Raw genomic sequence first — 22,289 nt, 5'->3', positions numbered from 1 at the left:
AATCGAGAACTTTTAATTGAAAATCAATGTGATTTTTGAGCTTGCATCCTTTTTACAAGCTGGGCAGTTCTGGAGCTAATACTGTTGCTCAGAGCTACATGAATATCATCACTTGCTTCCAATCGATTTCTGGTCTTGTTCTTAATTATAAGCAAAGCAGAAAACCCTTGTTCGCATAAATAAGTTGTGGAGAAGAGCATAAGATATCGCAAGGCGAATCCCCGAACTGTAGGATATGAAATTGCTTTTGTACACCAGAACTCTTCAAGAGAAACTGATTCAAACGCATCCTTACAGTGCCTATCATTTTGGAATTCAGTGAGCTCTTCCTGGATTTCTTCTGCAACCTCTTCAACAGCAATACCCAAAGGATTGCGAATCAGCTCTTGGGTATCTTTTGATTCGGTCTGGTTATATTCCAGGAACTTTATAACTTTGTTTCGCGGACCTTAATTTAGTTCTCGCGGACCCCTGGGTGTCCACGGACCCCCGGTTGGGAACCAGTGCCCTAGAGAGTGACATCCTGGGTGATCACGAAAAATGTAAGGCTGGGTTATTTGAAAGGAAATTGACCTGAGGTTATGCTGATTGTTTAAATCCACTGTTTGTAATGTTTATGATATCATCTGTATATCTGGGTATGGCATTGAGTGTATGTCAGAAAAGTGGTATGTAAATATTTTTGTTATTTAAATCTGTTAAATATAGTTCGTGAATCTCTCTCTTTATTTGAAGTTGCTGTTTTCCCTGTACCTTGGGACCCAAGCCCTCTTACCTTGTTTAAACTTGGCCTCAACTCCCCCCTCTTAAAAACCATGGATGATATAATGCAGTCACAGTGGAATTGGAGTCCTTAAAAATCTCTGATCTGCAGGTCACTCTTGACAAATTGCAAGTAAAGCCTTCACTAAAATAAGAAGCAGAGATTAAAGCCTTTAGTCCATTCTGGAGATATGTTGCAGGATTATTTTTCCAAATGTTTGGTTATTTCATCACAAAATAACCCAGCTCAGCTGTTGATTTCACTGGGTGTCCTTGGAGAAGGTGCACTCTCAGCCTCAATTCCTTAATCTGTAAAATCAGTTTAGGGAATTAGAACAACCCATTTCAGAGAGTGATCATCACCGTGAGCAGAAAAAAAATAGTACTTTAAACATTAGTTGGGCTCACTGTAAATGATGTATTAGAAGTATTGTTTAAATATTTTATCTGGACCTGTTTGTTGGTTTAATTCTAAGTAATGCTATCACTACTTCTCTTCCCTTATGTCCTATTTGCATGTCCAGTGTCATTCCTTAGCATGCTTGTAGTTTCTTAAGTATCAAGCTGCTCTCTTGGTTGTGTCTTGGTTCTTCAGGGCCATCAGTCACTTTAATTGGCTCTGGGTGAACATGTTACCTCATTGCTCCCCATGTTGTTTGCTTTTAGTTTATTATTATTTTTTACCACTCCTTAAAGTGAGTTCTGAAGCTCTTATATTATGATTTTAGGAACTGCTAACAAGATTTAAAATTGTCTTTTATCCACTCTTGCTTCAACATGAAAAATAGTTACCCAGGCTACTTAATATCATCAGTTTCCCAGATTTGTTTTGTTTTTTTAAGTCTGGCAGCACAGAGCTTGGTTTTACTGATATGTCAGTTGGAAGAATGCCAGCCAGAGTAGAAGAGAGACAATATTTTGGAAAACCCAGAAATATACTGGGATACCTCCAACTTCTGAAACTGTAATTTAAACAGGTTCACTCAAATATGAGTGTGTCTGCAATTCTTAGCTTCCTGTGAGTGAATCTAGATGAGTATTTGAAACCTTTTGGACATTTTTCCAAGGAAGTTTTATGTTCAGACTCTCAGTACCAGTGTTTCGATGAAAAATAAGACATTTGACCACTTACAGTCTACATCAAACATCAAACCTAAGCAAAAATAGATTGTATTGCTTGTATTAGGCCCAGGTGGTTGTGGAGAAACATCTGCTTACCTGTCTGGAATTATGTTGCACTTAAGACGTGCATCTTAGATACTTATGAAAGAGTACAAAGAAACCCCTCAGCTTTTATTTGTCTCAACATCTGCTGTGTTTGTCTCTCCTGTAGTCTTCCAGCACAGATTTTTACTGCTGAGTTGCAAAAAAGAGCCATAGGCTGTGCCCACCCCTGTTTTATATCTGTTTATTGACCAGATCAAAGCACTGGCTTTCAGTAAACTTTCTTCAAAGGATGTCACCTCTTCCCTCTGTTCTGTGGCCCTCTTTTGAAAATGAGCTTTAGGGGTAGAGAGATCCAGGTAGCCACAAAATTATGGAACTCAGTTGGAGCAAAGCTTTGCAATTTGCAGACTGTGCAGTTTGAGGCCTCTGTGGAATTTGCAGATTGGCAGTTTGAGAACCAGGTGCTGTTTCTTGGGCAGATTTGGGGCCGCAGTAAAAAGTATTTCTTAACAATTAACCAACAGTTTGCAGGTCCAGCCTCCAATGACTCTGAGATTATTTTGGGATCTGAAGAATGGCCTAGTCATACTGACTTTTCATTAATCCCACACAGTCTTATGTTTCTGTTTCAGAAGGTTATGAGTATGGTTTTTCACTTTAGGTTAGTTTTGTCCAGTTTTTTTAAATTAGATTCTTAGATTTCTTCATCTTAAATGTGTTCTGCAAATTTCTAATGAACAGATTTCATTCCTGTGGGTAATCTGGGCTAGAGACGAGGGTCAGCATGGTCAGGCATCTGCTGGGGCCCAGAGTCTGGCAATAGGACCCATGGTTGATGAGTGACCCATCAAGGGGTGGTGCAAGGGTCAGGGTCTTCAGGAGGCCATCTTGTCCTGGTACCCCAAATCCTGGACCTGACCCTCAGTTTAGTAGTTTGATTAAGCCATTTCTTGAATAGAAAGATTGGGCTTAGGCTGTTAAAGCATTGCCAGACTACTGTTGCACTAGACATCACTCAGTTTCTTAATTAAATTATAGTTCACCTTTCTCACTGAGACTCAAAGCAGAGTACATAGTGTAAGTTAGGGCAGTTGATAGGATCAAATGATAAGCAAGGTAACAGTGCTAGGATTACAGAAATCAAACAAAACATAGGCATGACATGTTACACAATGCAGAATATGGTAAGTATAAAAACAAAACAGTGAGAGTAGGATAATATTCCCAGCAAACAGATAATACATACTGAGCAGAGTGGAATAGTTCATGGTTCAATTCCCTCTATAAAAGCATCTTCCTGAACTATTTTGTTATACTCTAGCCTTATTTCTTTTATAAAAATGCCCTGCTGAACAATTCTCAGAAGTTGCAGGTGGGTCCAAAAATGTTTCTTGAAGCAGTACGGTAACTATTCTGTTACTTTCCCAACACCTAAAACTGAAATACTGTTGATAGGGAAGTGTGCTGTCCTCTCAGCTGTCATTTCCACTGCCGTGTAGATTGTTGTGGCTTTGCCCATGATTGACACTATTCTTTTTCTCTTGTCCTTTCTAACACTCTTCCTGCACTATACCTATCAAACCCTTTTATTTTACTTTCTGTGAAACTTTACAGGCTGCTTCTGTAGTACTCAAGTATAAATATAAAATTTCTGAAATTTTTGAAACCACGAAAAACCTGTTCTCCCCCCCCCCTCAGTTTTCCCCAGAAAAATACAGAAGGTTTTTTTTTAATTGTTATTTATATATTTACTTCATTTAGACTCCACCCGTCTCCCTATTAGGGAATCAAAATGATTTACATCATTTTCCTATCCTTTATTTTACCCTCACAATAATTTTGTGAGGCAGGTTAGGATGAGGATGTTTGACTGGCCCAAAGTCCCCCAGCAAGCTTCCATGGTATAGTTGGAATTCAAATCTGAATCTGGATCTCTTGGATCCTAGTCAGACACAGAAGGGGCCATGGCTGCTTGGCATGCAGAAGGGCCCAGGTTCAATCTTTGGCATCTCCAGTTAAAAGGACAAAGGCAGTAGGTGATGTGAAAAACCTCAGCGTGAGACCCTGGAGAACCACTGCCAGTCTGAGTAGATGATACTGACCTAGATGGACTGAGGGCCTAATTCAGTATAAGGCAGCTTCATATGTACGCTCTGTTCCTTACACCACAATATGCAATATTTTGCTATCAAACAATAAAACGTTTTTGCTGCTTTAACAGAGTAAAATGCATCATTTATGACTTGGTATGTAAAATTATACTCATAATCATATTTATATACTTTCAAAGTATAACTTCCATAGATTTCTAAACACAGAACATCAAATATACCCAGTGTTTGACAAAAAGTGGCAAACTACTGGACTCTATTCTGCCTTAGCACAATTTTTGCTATCTGAGAGGGAGGAACAAATAAAACCTGACATTAGAAAACTAATTTTGTCATAAACAAAATTGATTATATTATTTGGACAAAAACATACAGTCACAATAGGACTATCCTAGCATTCGAATATTAAGCTAAACTTCATAAAACTAATAACGCTAAACTCTTTAATAGTGTAGCATATTTTTGCCAAAATTATTCAGTTAAAAAATAAACATAGCCTTGGAAATATATTAAATATGTGTACAGAATATGTAGTAATTATTAACAAATGCTTTAGATTGTTTTATGCAATGATTTTCATGTCATACATTTTGAATGAGCAAGACCTCATTATAGCAAGCATTTTATTCTTTCCCAAAGAGAAAATATTTCACAGGAGGCCCCCCCCCCAAGTTATCCCAAATTTCCCACTTTTTTCCTTGAAAAAAATGGTGTTTGTGGAGGGGGGGAGCAAGATTTTTTTAATTGAATTTTTCTAGGTCTGTATATTTTTATACTCAAGTAGCAGGCCCTACTGTGGCCCTTCAAGGAAATAAATTGGTAAATCCGTTCAAAACTATCCCCCTGCATGACCCTTCTGTTTCTTGGACGTCTTTAAATACTTTTTTAGAAGGCTGTATGACCTCTCTCTCTTTCTCTTGAGCTGCAGCATACATGTTCTCTGCATTTTATTTGATAAAGTCTTGTCTATTTTACTTCTGACACTAGGAATGCAAAATTAATAAGGTCCATAGCAGGTTATTTCCATTTGCAGGGTCCTGGCTGAAGGACACTAGATACTAGGCTGAATTAACTTTACGAATGATGAAAAATACAGTTGCAGGAGAAGTTCTTGGGTTCTTGTAGCATATCTTGCATGTGTGAACTGGAGACACTAGGAAGTTGCACGCAGTCAATGTGTGATCCACTGAGTATAAGAGAATCATTTACAACCAAACTATGGCGCCTTAGCTTTATAGCTTAGGCTATAAAGACTCCTGCTGTTAGGTCTGGCAGTTCTCAGTTTTGGTGTCCGGGTGGTAGCCATCTTAGAAGTGCTTCAGGGCCTTGTTAAGGTATATATTTAGCAATAAAACTCTTCTTTCCACATTTTATTCCATTCTAAATTTACAAGTTAGAATAGAATGCCTTTGTGTGGGTTTCACATTACAGCTGTACATGTACACCTAGAGGCAACCATTGTTTGTACTCTGGATTGGAGAATAGCAGATGAAGGAGGCCTGTACTTCTAAAAACTGCACCCCAGTTTTGTTCAAGATGGCTTCTTGCTGGTAAGGTCTTTCTCCTCCATGTAAATGCCATACATGGAGGAACTGGGACATTGCGTATTATCGTATAGTTATAGCGAAATTTTAAGGATGGAAGCACTGTCTCTCTTTTTTTAGACATCTTGTAGCCTGCTGAATGAAGAGCCCCGTGGCGCAGAGTGTTCAGCTGCAGTACTGCAGTCAAAAGCTCTGCTCACGACCTGAGTTCGATCCCAACGGAAGTTGGTTTCAGGTAGCCGGCTCAAGGTTGACTCAGCCTTCCATCCTTCCGAGGTCGGTGAAATGAGTACCCAGCTTGCTGGGGGTAAAGGGAAGATGACTGGGGAAGGCACTGGCAAACCACCACGCAAACAAAGTCTGCCTAGTAAACGTCGGGATGTGACGTCACCCCATGGGTCAGGAATGACCCGGTGCTTGCACAGGGGACCTTTACCTTTAGCCTGCTGAAGGAAGGCCATTACAAGTCTAGTTTTGTACTGTAAGAAGAGACCTAATTCAACATAGCTTTGACCCAGTTAGGCTCTGGCAGTAAAGTCTGAAATATACTCCAAAAATCGATTATTGGGTGAACATTTCTTGGTGTGTGTTGGTCTCTTGTTTTTAGTGAATGGATTTTGTCTTTGGTGAGAGTGCTCTCTGCCATGATTAATAGTTTAGCTCTAAAATAGGTTGAGGGAGGTTCAAGGACCTTTGTAGAAGCAGAACTATAGCTTAAGGAATTTTTTTAAAAAAAGATCTTCATACCTCTAAGGACTTGGGGAAAAAAGGCTTCTATCAAGTTTAAAAATGGCTTCTATGAGGATTCTTCAAAGGAAACTTAACAAAATTCCAGGTGGCTGCCTTAAAGCATGTTAAGATAGTTTTAATTCAGTTTCTCTTCTATAGCATTTTTAGAAGACGATGTAGAGCAATCTGCCTCAATTCTCCCCCTCCCCCCCAGACCCTTCCAGCACTATGATCTGATCTTCTTTTTTTTCCGTTTCAGCTGTTGGGGCTCAAACTAAAATACTCTTCACCAAAGAGCCATACTCCCAGGATGCTTTCCATGGTCGCAGTGCCTTCTTACTCTGTGAAGTGGAGCGACCCAGTGACATAGAGTTTGAGTGGCTACAGAATGGAGTTCCTGTCCAAGACACCGAACGTCGTTTCAAGGAAGGAAGCAGCCTGCAGATCACATCTGTTGATAGGCACCTAGATGGTGGAAACTTCCAGTGTGTGGCCCAGAATGTAGTTACTGGAGAAGAAGCTCGCACAACAAATGCATCTTTCAATATAAAGTGTGAGTGTCTCCATTACAAAGTGTGTTTGGTCAGTCAGATACCAGTAATGCAGTCTTAGGGGAATTATTTGGAGGCAGAAGCGGTGACAAAAAATCTGTTGTTGACTATGAGTCCAGTTTTGTTTTTACATTTAAAAGCAAAAAAATAAAATGCACACCAGGGGGAGCCTAAGCCAATTGCAGCTCTGTACTGTGCGTACACACTGGAACATAAGTGAATGTGATTTTTTCAGGTATGATGATACTACGTGTTGTGTCTACCTTTAATTTTCACCCCAAATCCTAATGAAATAAAGTTTGGGAATGACATTTTGGTTTGAAAATATGATCTGCTGGAATGTCTGTTAAGCATCAGCCATTACTAAGAGAAGACAAGCTGATGATGGAAAAAATCCAGGTAGTTGCCCAAAAGAGAGCCTCTCACTTCTTGTGGAGAAAGAGGTCAAAGAGCAAGCAGAACAATGTATGCAAGAGGTGGGGGGGGGACCTCTTGTTTTTTTTGTTCTGGATCACATTGTTTGTTGGTTCCCCCACCCACTCTTTCTTGTGTACTCACAAAAGCAGGTGTGTAGGTAGTTTCATATTTTATAGATATACACTTCATAAATATGCCCCTTGGAATATATGTGCCATTATTGCACCCAAATCATAGGCACTCACTGGTGCTCACATTCTCTGTATAAGCATGCACACGAGCATATTCTCTGAATCACTCACATAGGAATGGAAAGGGCACTGGAGAAACCCACTGTTCTGTCTCAGGCAAGCAAAATGCATGTGATGCTGAAGCCTTGTTGAAACTAAATTGGTGTGAATCTGGATAGTGCCTAAATGGAAAAGTTCCTTGGAACCCTATAAATGATCCCTTGGGCTCTGTAGAGTAAAGGCAGGATGTTAGTTAAATAAATATTCACCTGTGATCTGCAGCAGCAGGCTTTAGCTTTGGGCAAGTTATTTAGGAAAGCAGTTGATAAAGTAATAGTCCTGAGAGGGACCAGAGTACTGAAACAGATCCACAATCTTCTTGTACCTCCCTTCTGCTGTAACTGTGTTCAGGCTAGCTGAGGAATCCATGCCTGATTCAGGGTGGGACTGGAATGAAGGGAAGCAGGGGAAATTTGTAAGGAGCCAAGTGTAAGCCCAATCTCATCAGATCTCAGAAGCTAAGGTGGGTTGGTACTTGGAAGAGAGACCCCCAAGGAAGACTCTATAGAGAAAAGCAATGGCAAACCACCTCTGCTTAATCACTTGCCTTGAAAACTCCACCAAGGTTGTGACTTGGTGGCCCTTTACACACGCACACACACACACAAGTGTAAGCATGGAAAGGGTGCCTGGCTTGGTCTGCTAGCTTGGGTTTAGTATCCCAGGTGTAAATCCTCCACCTGACACTGATAATCCCTGCCTTTACTTTCTCTGTCATCAACTCTGATGAATTCTGCTGAAAGCCATTAGGAATTTGATGCCCTCATTAATGGTCCTTGAAGTGTGATCAAATAACTTGTACAGTAGATTCCAGTACTGCTGGCAGACTGAGTAGAAAGTCAGGCTTGGCAGTGTGCAGGACTCATGTGATGTTCCCAAACACTGGCAAATGTTACATGTGGCTGAAGCATTTGTGAATACATGCATTTGACATGAAAGCCCAGAGTGTGCCCCACATCCCACCCATGATAGGGATAATTCAGTAATTGTGCAGAATAGAGATCTGAATTCTCCTTAGGCTTATTTTCCTATCATAGAGGGTACTTGCCAATTTTAGCTGTTGCGTCACTGTAAGGCCCTTTCTTCATTTCCCTTAAATAGATAGAAAATTGACAGTACTGTAAGAAACCTTTTAAAATCTATATCCTGAATCAATACCTGCAAGTACTAAGTGGACAAAAGTTGGAACTTTTTAGCCTCCACTCGGAGCTCACTTGAGGCTTCAGCTGTAGGCATTCCTATATTTAGCATGTAAATATTTTTATGCTTTAGAGTGGATGTTATAGCTTAGCAAGTGTTTTACATTGTCACTGAAATGCAGGAATGATGTAAGTTTTCTGTGTAAGCATACAGCTCAGGTGTGCTTTTCTAGTGCAGAACAAGTGAGGTTGTGCACAGGAAAGATTTTTGACATCTGGTGTTAGGCACACAATTGTTTCAGTTCCCAAAGTTCTGTAGAGAGGAGGAGGCTTCAACGTGATCTTTGATATTTCTCTCTTCCCTTCACCTATTTTTGGAAGGGATTGAAACAGGAGGAGTTGTTTTGAGGAGCCCAGCCACATTGGAGGATATACAGAGTTCTACACCGGTGACATTGCGCTGCCATATTGATGGGCACCCACGGTAAGGAGCCATTTCTCAGTTGTAATTGGTGCTGCTCTTAGTTTCTCTTTGACTCTTCCTTCACCTGGAATCTTCCTCCTGCAATGAGTTTTTAAGTACCAGAAAGCGTTACAATATCCCCCTAACATTTAAAGAGGGTATATGTGTTTTCTCTGTGTTTCTGTGTATTCCATGTGTTTTCTCAGAGCACTGTTTCTGCCTGAATTTTCTGTGTGGGTGTAAAGACGATGCAGATTTGGTACGCAGATGGGGCTTAGTGGTTTACCTGCTTCCTCTTGGTACAAAGTAACTTTGTGCTGTGGCCTTCTGGGATTGCTGTTAGATGTATTGCTTGTCATTAGACTATCCATGACTGCCCATTTTGTGGTAGGTTGAAGAATTAGTCTTGTTGACCAACCTGATAGCTGCTTTTTGAACAGTAACTCTTGATGCTCATGCAGAGCCATTAACCTGTCTTGTGTTTCTCAGCCCAGCGAGTCAGTGGTATCGGGATGGCACCTTGATTGTGAATGATCATAAAAACTACTCAGTTATCAGCAAGGAGCGAACACTGATTCTCAGGAGTGCGGGTCCAGATGACAACGGCATCTATTACTGCTGTGCTCAGAATAGTGCTGGCTCTGTTTGTAGCAGCAAGAACTTCACTCTCAACATCATAGGTAAATGGAAGTTTTGCTGTCTCAGATGAGTTTCCAGCATCCCTTAAAGTAGGCACAGGATGAAACCATTAAGGGTTATGGAAAAGTATTCATTGTCCAGGGCCACATATAGGGCAACAGAGGCTTGGAGCCATTTCACACATTATGCCAGAGAAATATATGCTTCCCACATTGGCTGTAGCTCCCTTTAACTTACACCCAATCGAGAATCTTCCTTTTATCCTTATTGGAAGTAATATGTTTTGGAACACTGTATGTACTTGTGCAGGTATGTAATACAAGCATGACGTGTGAAACAGGCCTCTCTTAATGGGACCTTGAACTGATTTTGCCATCCTATTCATGCAACAGCAGTTCTATAGAGATTGCCACTGCAGGACTGGGTGTAAGGGAGGTATTCAGTGCCATTACAAAAACAATCAAATAGTCTTTAAGAAACATTGTGCAGTTCTGCCACTATCCATTCTATAGCTTATTGAAAGGTCCTTTTTATTCTATAGCTTATTGAAAAGATACTGTAGTGTGATGACTCTTTGCAGGCTCAACTTGAAATTTGTCTGAAGACGGTACTTGTGGCTATGACAGGCTATTCTCTGGGTGAAATATACAATTCATCCTTGCTAATTATGGGCTCAAGGTCTCCCAGTTAGCAGGCATTTCTTTTTCTTTGACGTCAGTGACTGATTTTTGATGCGCATTCTGCATATGTTGGTACTTCAAACATTTTGTATTCAATGTTGGCCAGCTGAGCTTAATGCCTAAAAGCAAAGCAAGCCTGTCAAAGGAAAATAGCTGTCTAATCGATGCCATCCTCTGCAAAAGAGCAGAGCCTCTCAGATACGTATAGGAAAGGCTGGAACCATCTGTAGTGAACGCACGAGGTAGCACTGCAGATAGAATGCTATTAATTTTTTCTTTAGGAGAACCTAAAGCTCCAGAAGGCCCACCTGAGTGCTGCATTCTAGCCAGGTGGCTGTATAGATACATACCATTCATATTCTTGTTTACCTACGCATTTAACTGTCCCTTTAGAAAAGAAATACATTGCGGGGGTGGGGAAAGGGATACAAGTGATAGATCATCATTTTCCTGTGCTTCCCTCTCTCACAACAGATGAGAGCTTCCCTCGCCCAGTAATTGTTCCTGAGAACCAGATTGTCAATAGGAATGAAGAGGCCATGTTCCATTGCCAGTTCACAGCAGTGCCACCACCTATTCAGGAATGGTTGTTCGATGGAAAAGTCATTTCCAATATGAGCAGGTAAGCAGCCCCGTTCAGAACGAGAAGCTAACTGATCGGCAATGCTAATAGGGGAAGGTACAGTGCAAGGAGATGAATCTTTAATATTGCATGATACGCAGAGCAGTTGATCCATGTCTTGCAGTGTTGCTGTTTAGTGGAATGATTCTGAAAGCTTTTCTGATACCTGGGGTTGCTCATCTTTGTTCCAAATGATGGTATATTAGGCTAAATAATGTCAGTGGCCAATTAATTTGTTTCCCACCTCTTAATTTCAAGTGTCTTTTCTATATGAAAGTTGGTCTATCTCCTCTACTTTGTATAGATCCTGTCCTCTTCTTCCCCATGCCCTTTCACTGGTTTACAGCACAAAGCACAGTGTGGGGGAGGCCTCATGATGATGGATAACATTATTGCATGCCTTTGCTCAGTGGTTGACCTCAACCTTTTTCTTTTCTCTGGGCTCCCAAAGGACAACGATGTTTCCCAACGGCTCTTTGCTGATACTTCAGGTGAAACCACGTTATGTTGGAGTCTACAACTGTGTTGGCCGTGGGCAGAGAGGGAAGCCTGTCGTTTTGGAAGCAACTCTTCAGCTGGCAGGTATGAACTGGTGTCTTAGAATGCCTCGTGGGCTTTGCCAGGTCCGGTAGGCATGAACTGGGAGTTTCTTGCCTGGGCATAAATCTGGGTGGGACAGGGCTGGTTGGGTTACTCTTTCTTTTCATTCCCCTGAACCAGCACACCGCACAAATGGAAATGAAGCTTGTGCAGGAAGTTAGGTAGAAGCATACGCCTGCTTCTCTGGCTCTCGGTTTCCCTATCCCCCTCGCAAGCACCTTCCAAACTGTACTTGGTTCTAAACTCGAAACTTGTATTCTCCCCCCCCCCCCGCAGAAATTGACGATATGCTTCCACTCAAGCCCAAGACTTTCATAGACAATACAGAGCAGCGTGTGGTCTGCTACGCACCTGGGGGAGTCCCTGAACCCCGTATTTGGTGGGAAAGAAATGGTGTTCGGGTCCCCACTACGGGCAGGGTACGGCAAGAAGCGGAGGAGCTCATCTTCGAGGGCATTGTTGAAAAGGATGCGGGTCTGTACACTTGCCATGCAGCAAACAAAGCGGGAGAAAAAAGAGAAGATCAGATCATCATAGTAGCCAGTAAGCAGGTTCTGTTGTGTAAAATTAAAAGGACAGAGGGTGTGCTGTGTGTTACCTGTTGAATAAAAATCACAGATAGAAGGGGGGAGACGGGATGCACTCTAGTAGTTACAAGCACAGTGGACAGGAGAAGAAAACAGCTGTTTGATTCTCTGGAGACAAATGAGCCTTATGCTGGAGCTGAAGGCCGAAGCACGGTCCCTGCTAATCAGCCCAGCGTTATTTTGATGAGTTTTTAAAATCATGTTTAGTGATGACCTCTATAGCAGACTGAGAACTGGATGCTATAGGGCTTGGGCTGCCTATTGAGCAAGACTTTGGGCCAAACAGGCATTTGATGTGTGCCTTTGAGTCTTCCACCATTTTGAGTCATTTTGAAGTTAGTATCTACTGTTCCTTTCAGCAAAACCAACATGGGTGATAAAGCCCAAGGATGTTCAACTGGAAGAAGGTAAACCTGGCTATCTTCACTGTCTCAGCAAAGCTTCACTGAAGCCCACCATCACCTGGTACCGCAATGGCATCCCTATTTCAGAGGTGAGCATGGAAAGGCCTTGTGGTCCCCTGTGGAATTGGCTGCCCACTGGGTGTGAATGTCCTTCATTTATTTAATATTTATTTATTATTTTCAATTCCTATCCCACCCTCACTGGCCAAAGCCAGGCTCAGGGCAGGTAACAACATCAAAAACAGCCTACAGGCACAATAAATATTCTTTAAAACCCTAAACTCATCATTAAAACATTCACAAATAATCATTTTAAAACAGCAGATGGCGCCAAACAGCTGGTTACCGCTAAAACTATTGCAGGCAGACCAGTCCCCCATATGTCAGAAACCTAATTAAGTAACATGGGGGGGATGGTAGGGAGGCCAGCACAGATGACATTGCGGCTGTCCTCAATGGTAGCCCTGGTGGAACAGCTCCGTTTTACAAGCCTTGCAGAACTCTTTGAGGTCCCGCAGGGCTCTGATGTTGCTCAGGAGGGAGTTCCACCAGGCTGGAGCCAGGGCCAAAAAGGCCCTGGCTCTTGTCGAGGATAGCTGCACATTCTTAGGGCTGGGGACCACCAGTAAGTTGTTATCCGATGAACATAATGTTCTTAAGTGGCCTTTGCTATAGTCTAAGCAGCACATGTTCTCTTTTCCCTCCATCTCTAGATTCTCCTTCAGTCTCTTCCTTTGCAAAGAGCTTTTTTTAGCTTTAAATTCTCTTGCTCTTTGTTTAAAATGAGGTGAGTAACCTCAGGCCACAAATTGTATCAAATTGTCTCCCTTTTTCTCTGGCCTTTTCCAGCTTTTTCCATGGAATCCAAAAAAATGTTGTTGTATTTCAGGGGGGGGGGGTCAAGTCACAGCTGACCTATGGCGACCTCGTATGGTTTTCAAGGAAGGAGACATTCAGAGGTGATTTGCCAGTGCCTGCCTCTGCTTCACACCCCTGGTATTCCTTGGAGGCCTCCCATCCAAATACTTGCCAGGGTCTAGGCTGAGAGTGTGTGACTGGCCCAAGGTCACCCAGCAAGCCTCCATGGTGCGAGTAGGCATTAGAACTTGGGTTTCCCAGATCCTAGTCCAACACCTTAACCACTACACCATGCTGGCTCTCATTTTTTGCTCTAAATCTGCCACAATTCTGTCTTTAAAGGCCCTATTAAAGGATGTGGAGCTAGACCTTGCTAAGAGGTTTTTATTGGAGGGAAGAGTGGTAGTGGAAAGAGCTTAGCTACGCAAGGTATTAGAGCTGGGGCAGAGTCTTCCAGACCCAGGAGCCTCTGTCACTCGTTGGTGAGTGTTCGCCCAAGTCTGCAGTCCTAGGGGAGAGCTTCTGTTGCTGCTGTCTTTGTGAATTGTGCCATGTGTATATCTCACATATTCTCTATGTGTGTAATTTGAGGAAGGGGAGCTGTTCATACCACAAAAGAGCCTGCACACGTATTTCAGCAGCCAAATTCTGTGGATGACGTGACTTCCAGTCAGCTGCCCGCCCCTCCACCCTTGTGTGGTCCTGCAGTTTAATAGCTGAGTGTGTCCTGTGGTTTTTACATATCAGGTTCCAACTGGCTTAATCCCATTATACAATTAAAATCCTTTTATTAAAAAAATACACAACAAAAGGGAGATGAGTTCAAGCAACTGACATCGTACTAAACAGGCTTTCGTTTGCAATTTTCTTTTAATCCCCCCTTTTTTTGGTATGGTACGTATGGAAACTGTGTCTTGTTTCTTTTTTCAGGCAAGAATCAACTAAAACCTTTGATGATAGTGGAAGGAGAGGGGCCAGGTGCAGAAGGGGCACATAAGGTTCCCTGAACTCAGCCTTGGGGTCTGAAGCAGAGGGTTCCCCCCCCCCACTTTCAAAGCAGTCTTTCAGCTTTTTATGTCCTGTCTTTAGAGATATACAGTGTGTCAAATTTCAGGACTCCGCTGTTTATTGGCACCCCGGCAAACCCCCCCCTCCGTAATTCTTTCCTGAGGCAGGTCAGGGGTGCACTAATTTACAGATCATCTTTGGGATCTGGAAATTATAGTTGAAAGACTACTTCGACTCATTTGGCTCAACTACAGGTTCTGGCTACCACAAGCGGAGGGAGTAAACTGCTGGCAGAACCAGCTCTGAAATGTGTTTTTTTGGGCCTTTGGCGCCTGAAGGCCTTTATACCCCATTTTCATTTCTGGCAGGATTCCCGCTTTGACATTGCCGAGAACGGGACACTGCGCATTAACAACGTGGATGTGTATGATGGGACAACGTACAAATGTGTGAGCAGCACACCAGCAGGGAGCATTGAGGCACAAGTCCGTGTACAAGTTCTCGGTATGTGAACACAGTTAGGGATCTCATCGGTGCATTTGAGTCCTTTAACCCCCGCATGCACCATCTATATTTGCATCTCTTGAGGATGGCAGGAGAATTGAGAGTGTATGCAAGCATTGGACTTGCTCTTGGTCCTGTCGTTGCCTCAGAGAACAGACACTTTTGCATGAGATTCAAGAGTGAATGGTTGTCACAGGATTTGCTTCTTACATACGTGGATGTGATTGGATAATTCTGCTTTGTTACAGAGAACTTGAAGTTCACTCCTCCTCCTCAGCCCCAGCAGTGTGTTGAGTTTGATAAAGAGGTCTCAGTATCCTGCTCAGCCACAGGCCTGGAACAGCCTACGATCCAGTGGATTAAAAGCGGTGAGGGAGTCATGCTGGAGGGTAGAGGATGCATAAGATTTTTGACAAAGCCTTGTCTTATTGCACTATGTAGATTGTGTAAGGAGAGTTCTCTAGGCATGTACAATGAGTTATGCAATGGGAAGAAAGCCAGGTGACTTGAATTTTACTTGATTTTACTCTCCTTTGTGAACAGTTTTACATTTCCTGGGGTGAAGCTGTAATGTCCAGTACACAGACTACCTTTTTTTAAAAGTAAAAACTCCTTTTAAAAAATCAATGCTTTCTCTGCTCCCTTTCCCAGATGGAAGCACCCTGCCAACACGAGTCAGTCACAATTCTGGGATCCTGCATTTTAATAGAGTGACAAGAAGCGATGCTGGCAACTACACTTGCATTGCCTCCAATAACCCACAGGGAGAGATCAGAGCGATGGTTCAACTCACAGTGGCAGGTACGCATCAGATGAAGCAGCATGTACTTTTAGGCAGTTCTTGGCAACTGTGGAGTCCTTCTGTGACCGGTCTAGTTTTCTGAGCTAATAGAATGTTTCCTTGATGAACTCTCAAGAATGCAGTGGAAAGGGCATCCTCAGATTGAAAGGATCTCACAGGCATATTTCTCCAAGTGTTAATCCACAGCAAGCGAGCCCATCGGAGGCTACAAGGAATAGTTTTTAACACATTCCCCCCCCTCCCCAAAGGATGACAGAGCAAAATGCTAAGATAAAGTTCTGTAGCTGGTTGAGTCTAAGAGTCCCAAGGTAAGAGGCCACAGAAAGGAGTCTTTTATTAGTGAGGGCAAGGGCACCCTTGTGATCCTCTGTGAATATCTGTTTCTTTAGTAAGTATGAGGTCTTATCATTAACCACAACATATGAGCGTATTACACACTTATTTTACAATTAAAATCTGAAATGTATCCATGAGTCTGCCCTTTGAACTCTGCTGAGAACCTTGTTCCTTTCCCATGAAATCTGCAAGTGAACCCCTGATCCAGGCATAGAAGTAGCACTGAGAAAGCACCCCAGAAAACTTTGTAAGGGCAACAATAAGCCTGTTTCATACTAGGGCAAAGGCAAATTCATGTGATGGTTTTGTCCTTTTCCAGCCTACTCAGCGTGGGACCCTTATCCATTGTATCCTGCCCTTCGGAGCCAGCCATAAAGGCAGACATGGGCAACATGTTTTATGGAATTCTGTGTAAGAGGGGATAAGCTGTGCTTAAGTTGGGTTTTTATTGTCTATTCTAGTTTTCATAAGTTTTAAGCTGAAGCCAGATGATACCACGGTGTATCAGGGACACACAGCCATGTTCCAGTGCCAAGCTGAGGGTGACCCAGTGCCACAAATCCAGTGGAAAGGGAAGAACAGGATTCTTGAACCTGACAAATTATTACCCAGGTAATGTATTCAAACCACCCCCACCCCCATTAGACTGCTTTAATTGCATTAACTGAAGACAGTATCTCAAGCATAAGCATGTGTTTGGGATCGGGGCTTGGTTGTACATGTTCTGTTTTTTACCCTAATGAAGTCACCAGGGTCATCTAGTCCAACTCACTGCACAATGCAGGAAATTCACAACTCCCACATCCCCAGTGGCCCCTACTCTATGCCCTGAAGATGCCCTCCTTCTCATGATCTTCCTAAGGTCATAGAATCAGCATTGCTGACAGATGGACATCTAGTCTGCTTAAAAACCTCGAAGGAAGGAGAGCTTACCATCTTCCAAGGAAGCCTGTTCCACTAAGGAACCTCTCTAACTGTTAGAAAATTCTTCCTCATGTCTAGACGGAAATTTGTGGGCAGGGCACATAGCCACACAAAAGAGATATTTCTGCAACCATAAAGGGAGGCATTTAAAAAAAAACACCAAAAAACTGCATGAGCTGGGCAGAAGAGGAGCCACTGCAGGAGGCAGTGATTCAGCCAGGTTAGCTGTCTGACAAGTGGCTGGCCCGTTGGGTGAGTGTGTGTGTGTGTGGGGGGGTCCTCCTCTCTGCAAGTCTCATGGTTCCCCACTTGTCAGATTCTAATCCCTAACCTATTGGTAACTCACAGGTTTCATCCTCATTTATGAAAGCTGAAAATGAAGTTTCTGGATGAGAATTTTGGGACTGTATTGGAAGTTGCTTTCCAGTGTGCCTGTAGCATGCAGGTGTAAAGATCATAGAATCATAGAGTTGGAAGGGACCACCAGGGTCATCTAGTTCAAACCCTCCCCCCCCCCCCCGCACAATGCAGGAAATTCACAACTACCTCCCCCCCACACATCCAGTGCCCAGAAGATGGACAAGATGCCCTCCCTCCCATCATTTGCTTAAGGTAATAGAATCAGCATTGCTGACAGATGGCCATCTAGCCTCTGCTTAAAAACCTCCAGGGAAGGAGAGCTTACCACCTCCCGAGGAAGCCTGTTCCACTGAGGAACCGCTCTGTTAGAAAATTCTTCCGCATGTCTAGATGTACACTGATTCCACTGCTCTGTGGCACATAATTTGGTATCTGGCTCAGGATGCAGCATATGGAGAATGTCACCTTTCACTTAAACTAGTTCCTAGTCCTTAATAGCTGTGCAGGTAGCACTGAAAGTATGTGGTCGGTACCTAGAATCTCAGAAGGGGCAGGTGAGAAGGAGAATAAATATTATAAAATAAGCCAGTGTACACAAATTTCTAACTTTACACAAATTCTACAAATAGCAGAATTAAAATTTTTTAGAGCTGTATTATGTTGAGCATATGAAACTGCTTAGCTAAAGATGGTAGAACCAGCACAGTATTTCTGGCAAACATCTGTCAACAAGCGCATGGAATTGTTGTGTAATCCTCCCCAGTCAGGGCTATGAGATGATGTTCGCAGAACCATCGTGCGGAGCTTTGCTTCCTCCTATTCTATTTGGGTTTTGCATCAGTTCAGTGTTTTAACATTTAAATTTTAGTTGCAAATTTTGCAATCAAGTCCACAATGAAGATATTTTAAGTTCTTTCTCAGTAGCTCATGCTTCAGGGAGATCATCTCGTAGTACGTAGCATTTGAAAGGTTGCTTGTTGTGATTTTAAGGAAGCTCTCTTCTAGGCTTTTCAGATCTCCAAGTGTGGGAAGACTGCACTTTCTAGCCTATGGTGTGTGTCTCTAGAATTCTAGCACAGCAAAAGCAAACACAATGGACTGGCAATTAAGGGATCTTTTCATTGCTGTGAAGCGTACACAGCACTAGCCAGCATTCAGAGTTGATTAAACAATCAGGCAGACACTTGTAGAGCATGTCTCAAAGCAATAGATTATTGTTGCATGGGAGAGGAAGGGGTGAAGTGTTATTTGTTTAGAGCCTTTCTGCAGAACCGGTCTCAAAGTGTATTACAATGATAAAACACTTAAGAATCCATAAAAACTAACAAAGAGATCTGGCTGTTATCAAAAATAATGGGGGGCAATGTCCTGAAAATGCTCACCTTCTAGCTGTGGCCAACCTAACAACCCTATGGGAGATTGTATCTTGTGTCTAATTCTGAGCTGGAACCACAGTAGAGTCAGGTACAGAGTAGGGAAATGTTTGTACAAACCTTCGTCAGCATCCAGGTTTGTAAAAAGACTTCAAAAAAAATTAAAACTGAGTTACAGAAACTGAGATCTTGCAACGCTATGTCTTGAAATCTTGGCCAACATTTTGAGGGAACAAAAGGGAGGGGGAGATGCTGCTTAAACGAGGTTGGGAGTATGGGGGAATGAGCCGTGGTGCTGTAGGTAGGCAGGATGACCTGCGACAAGGTGACTCAGAGAATGGTGCCTGCAGTATATGTGGGTGGGTGTGGAATTCCACATGTCCCCTGCTTGTTACTTCTAAATCTTTGTCCCTGGCCCTAGGCTAGTCTATTTATCCCAGTGTGAAGGTTATGCCACCATTCAGTGATGCCAGCTTGTATTGCAATGTGTTGATTGAGGTATCTGTCTCCAGATACCAATGGCATAGGGTCTTAGAGAGCCAGCATGGTGTAGAGGTTAAGAGTGGTGGTTTGAAGTGGTGGACTCTGATCTGGAGAACTGGGTTTGATTCCCCACTCCTTCACATGAGCGGTGGAGGCTAATCTGGTGAACTGGATTTGTTTCTCCACTCCCACGCACGAAGCCAGCTGGGTGACCTTGGGCAAGTCACGCTCTCTCAGCCTCACCTACCGCACAGGGTGACAGTTGTGGGGAGGGGAAGGGAAGGTGATTGTAAGCCGGTTTGATTCTCCCTTAAGTGGTAGAGAAAGTTGGTATATCAAAACCAACTCTTCTTCTTCTTCTTCATCCTGTGCCACTCTAGGAAGAAAGCTCAGATTTTCAGTTGTGTGATGTAATCCTGCTCTGATAAAGTATCCAAGTGTGGGGTGGCTCAGCTTGCTTGCTTGAGTCGGTACTCTTCAGGTATCCTTCAAGTAGTGCAGTTATTTTTTGCTTGTGGGACACAGTGTGTCCTGTGATGTTGAGGTTAATGAGTGGATGTCAGCCTCTTTTTGCATTGCTTGCAGGATCCAGATTATGCCCAATAACTCTCTGATAATATATGATGTCACCACAGAAGACTCTGGCAAGTACACCTGTATTGCTGGCAACAGCTGCAACATCAAGGACCATGACGCGTTTCTCTTTGTTGTAGGTAGGGAACATCCGTTTGGTGGTGCTGCTGGGTCTGGAATGTAGCAAAGTGACTTCTAGGGGAATGGCTCTGCACCCTGTTATAACGACTGGTGTAGTTAACAAGAAAATCTGAATGAGGGTAGTGGGGCCGAGTGTTCCATACGATAAGTGTATGTTACATTGGAAGACAAATGTGATTTATTTTGTCAATATTCAGTGAGAGGATCAAATCTCAATAAAAGAATGGCATGTTAAGTCAGTCATAATAGTATATACCTTCATGTTCCCATATAGAAGTTATTAACACAGACAATATTTTCAAGTATTTAGCACAATTCATTTCCCAGAGATTTTTTCCTTTTAATAACATTCCTTCATTCCTTTTACATTAACTTGAACAATCTTTATTCTTCCATTTATACAAATCTAGATCAGATTCCCCATTTCTTTCCCTACCAAGTCCCCTTTTTCTGTTTAATTTTTACATATTTCCTCTGTTTTTCTTTTGTTTCTCCTATTTTTTTCCTGTCTTATTATTTTTTCCAAAATATCAGTGAATTTTCCTCCTTCCACTGGTTGGCTTATAGTTGTGTTATGGTTAATAGTCATAATTTTTATTTTTCATTTATTTGCTTCATTTATACATTACCTTTCTTCCCAGTGGGGACCCAAGGAGGCTTACATCAGTCTCCTTTCCTCCATTTTATCCTCACAACAATCCTGTGAGGTAGGGTAGGCTGAGAGTGTATAATTGGCCCAGGGTCACCTAGTGACTTCCATGGCAGAGCCTTAGCAGGGAATCCTCAATGATGAACAAGAATTATTTTTTAAAAATTACCAAATGCTAAGGCTGCAATCCTAAGAACACTTTCCTGGGCGTAAGCACCATTGAATATAATGGGACTTGTGAGTAGACATGCTCTCTAAGGATCTTTTCATTAGTGTCCTAGGAGCTATGTCCAATAATTAAAAACAACAACACAGAGCTTTGTATTTCAAATTCTGAATTTTGTTTTATGGTTTTCTATAGTATAATATAAAAACATAACTAGGTTTCTTAAAGAACACTTAGCTGTGTTAGAATTCCTACTTTAGGGCTAATTCCAAGTAAATTAATATACATGCAATTTGTCTCCTATTGTAAAGAAAAGGCTCTAAACTGCTGAAGAGTACAGTTTCCCCACTGATAAGCTCACTTACTGAAGTAACGAAGGAGCAATACTATTAGTACTACATAGCTGAATAGTCTTTAAAAGAGTTCATGATTTTGATGCCAAACATCACCTCAGGATGGTATCCTGGAGGCTTCATTCTTGATCCAGGGAGATACTTGTTTTTCAACAAACACCAATAAATTGCCTTTTCCCACTTTCAGGAATTCCTTTTTGTATGAACAACAGCATTATCTAGTGCTTCATTTGGTCCAAAGGCCTTTCTTACAATTTTTCAGTACTTTAAAAGTTCTTGCCTTCTTTTAGAATCAATTCATGTCCTCTACTTATTTTCAGTCTGCTTCTCTGTTTTCATTTACTCTAAATGAATCTGTCTCCTGTGCACTCTGTGTAATTTTTCTTAGGTAGCATTTCAATCCTTTGCTTTTAACATTTTGTTCTGTATTTCTCTAACTTTTCATATGCTTTGTTTTTAAATATATCTGTCCCTTCCATGTGAATTTTTTTCTGCTTTGTTTACTTATTTCCATTTTTTGTAAATAATTAATCATGTTTTTGTCCATCATTCATTTATCCCAAATGCTTCAACATTAAACATTTATTTCAGTATTGGTTCCATTCTTTCGTAACATCACTTGGAATCCAAGCATCCGTAAATTCTACCAGTGTTCAATCAAGTAATGAGCGAATAGAACTATAAATTCAACAGTTTACTATATTGACAAAGCTAATTCTTTGAGTTCAAATGAATTACCCTTTACGCTCCCTAAATAATCCTAATTATCAGTTTGATAATCAGAGGACCCACTTACACTTGCATATAAGTATGTACCATAAAAAGTTTTAGTGTGTAAGATTTGTCTTATACTCAGGGTCATCTTGGGTCAAATCAGTATAGTGTTGTTCCAAATATCAACATAGTTACAGAACTCTATATCATCCCTTCTGTGTAGACCGAACATTGTCACTTTGGCATCACTTACTAACTTAAAGCAGAGTTTTTCCTCCAGGCTCTTGACACGGGACAAAACCCACTCTGTCTGCACCCTTCTAGCACTGGTAAGCAACTA

General features: G+C 42.0%; 1 protein-coding gene across 1 annotated transcript in view; it reads left to right on the top strand.

Moving 5' to 3' along the window:
• Positions 1-22,289, top strand: part of PTK7 (protein tyrosine kinase 7 (inactive)) — an 84,758-nt gene that overhangs the window by 51,737 nt on the left and 10,732 nt on the right. The window contains exons 3-14 of the mRNA XM_056853389.1: positions 6,573-6,866; positions 9,092-9,194; positions 9,663-9,853; positions 10,967-11,114; positions 11,566-11,696; positions 11,991-12,257; positions 12,661-12,794; positions 14,940-15,075; positions 15,324-15,443; positions 15,727-15,876; positions 16,675-16,825; positions 19,939-20,066. Coding sequence (XP_056709367.1) covers positions 6,573-6,866; positions 9,092-9,194; positions 9,663-9,853; positions 10,967-11,114; positions 11,566-11,696; positions 11,991-12,257; positions 12,661-12,794; positions 14,940-15,075; positions 15,324-15,443; positions 15,727-15,876; positions 16,675-16,825; positions 19,939-20,066 — 1,953 coding nt within the window. The remainder of the gene's footprint in view (positions 1-6,572; positions 6,867-9,091; positions 9,195-9,662; positions 9,854-10,966; positions 11,115-11,565; positions 11,697-11,990; positions 12,258-12,660; positions 12,795-14,939; positions 15,076-15,323; positions 15,444-15,726; positions 15,877-16,674; positions 16,826-19,938; positions 20,067-22,289) is intronic.

The sequence above is a fragment of the Euleptes europaea genome, chromosome 7, assembly GCF_029931775.1.
Source record: "Euleptes europaea isolate rEulEur1 chromosome 7, rEulEur1.hap1, whole genome shotgun sequence".
In the NCBI taxonomy this organism is placed as follows: Eukaryota; Metazoa; Chordata; class Lepidosauria; order Squamata; family Sphaerodactylidae; genus Euleptes; species Euleptes europaea.
This window is presented reverse-complemented; position numbering and strand designations above follow the sequence as displayed.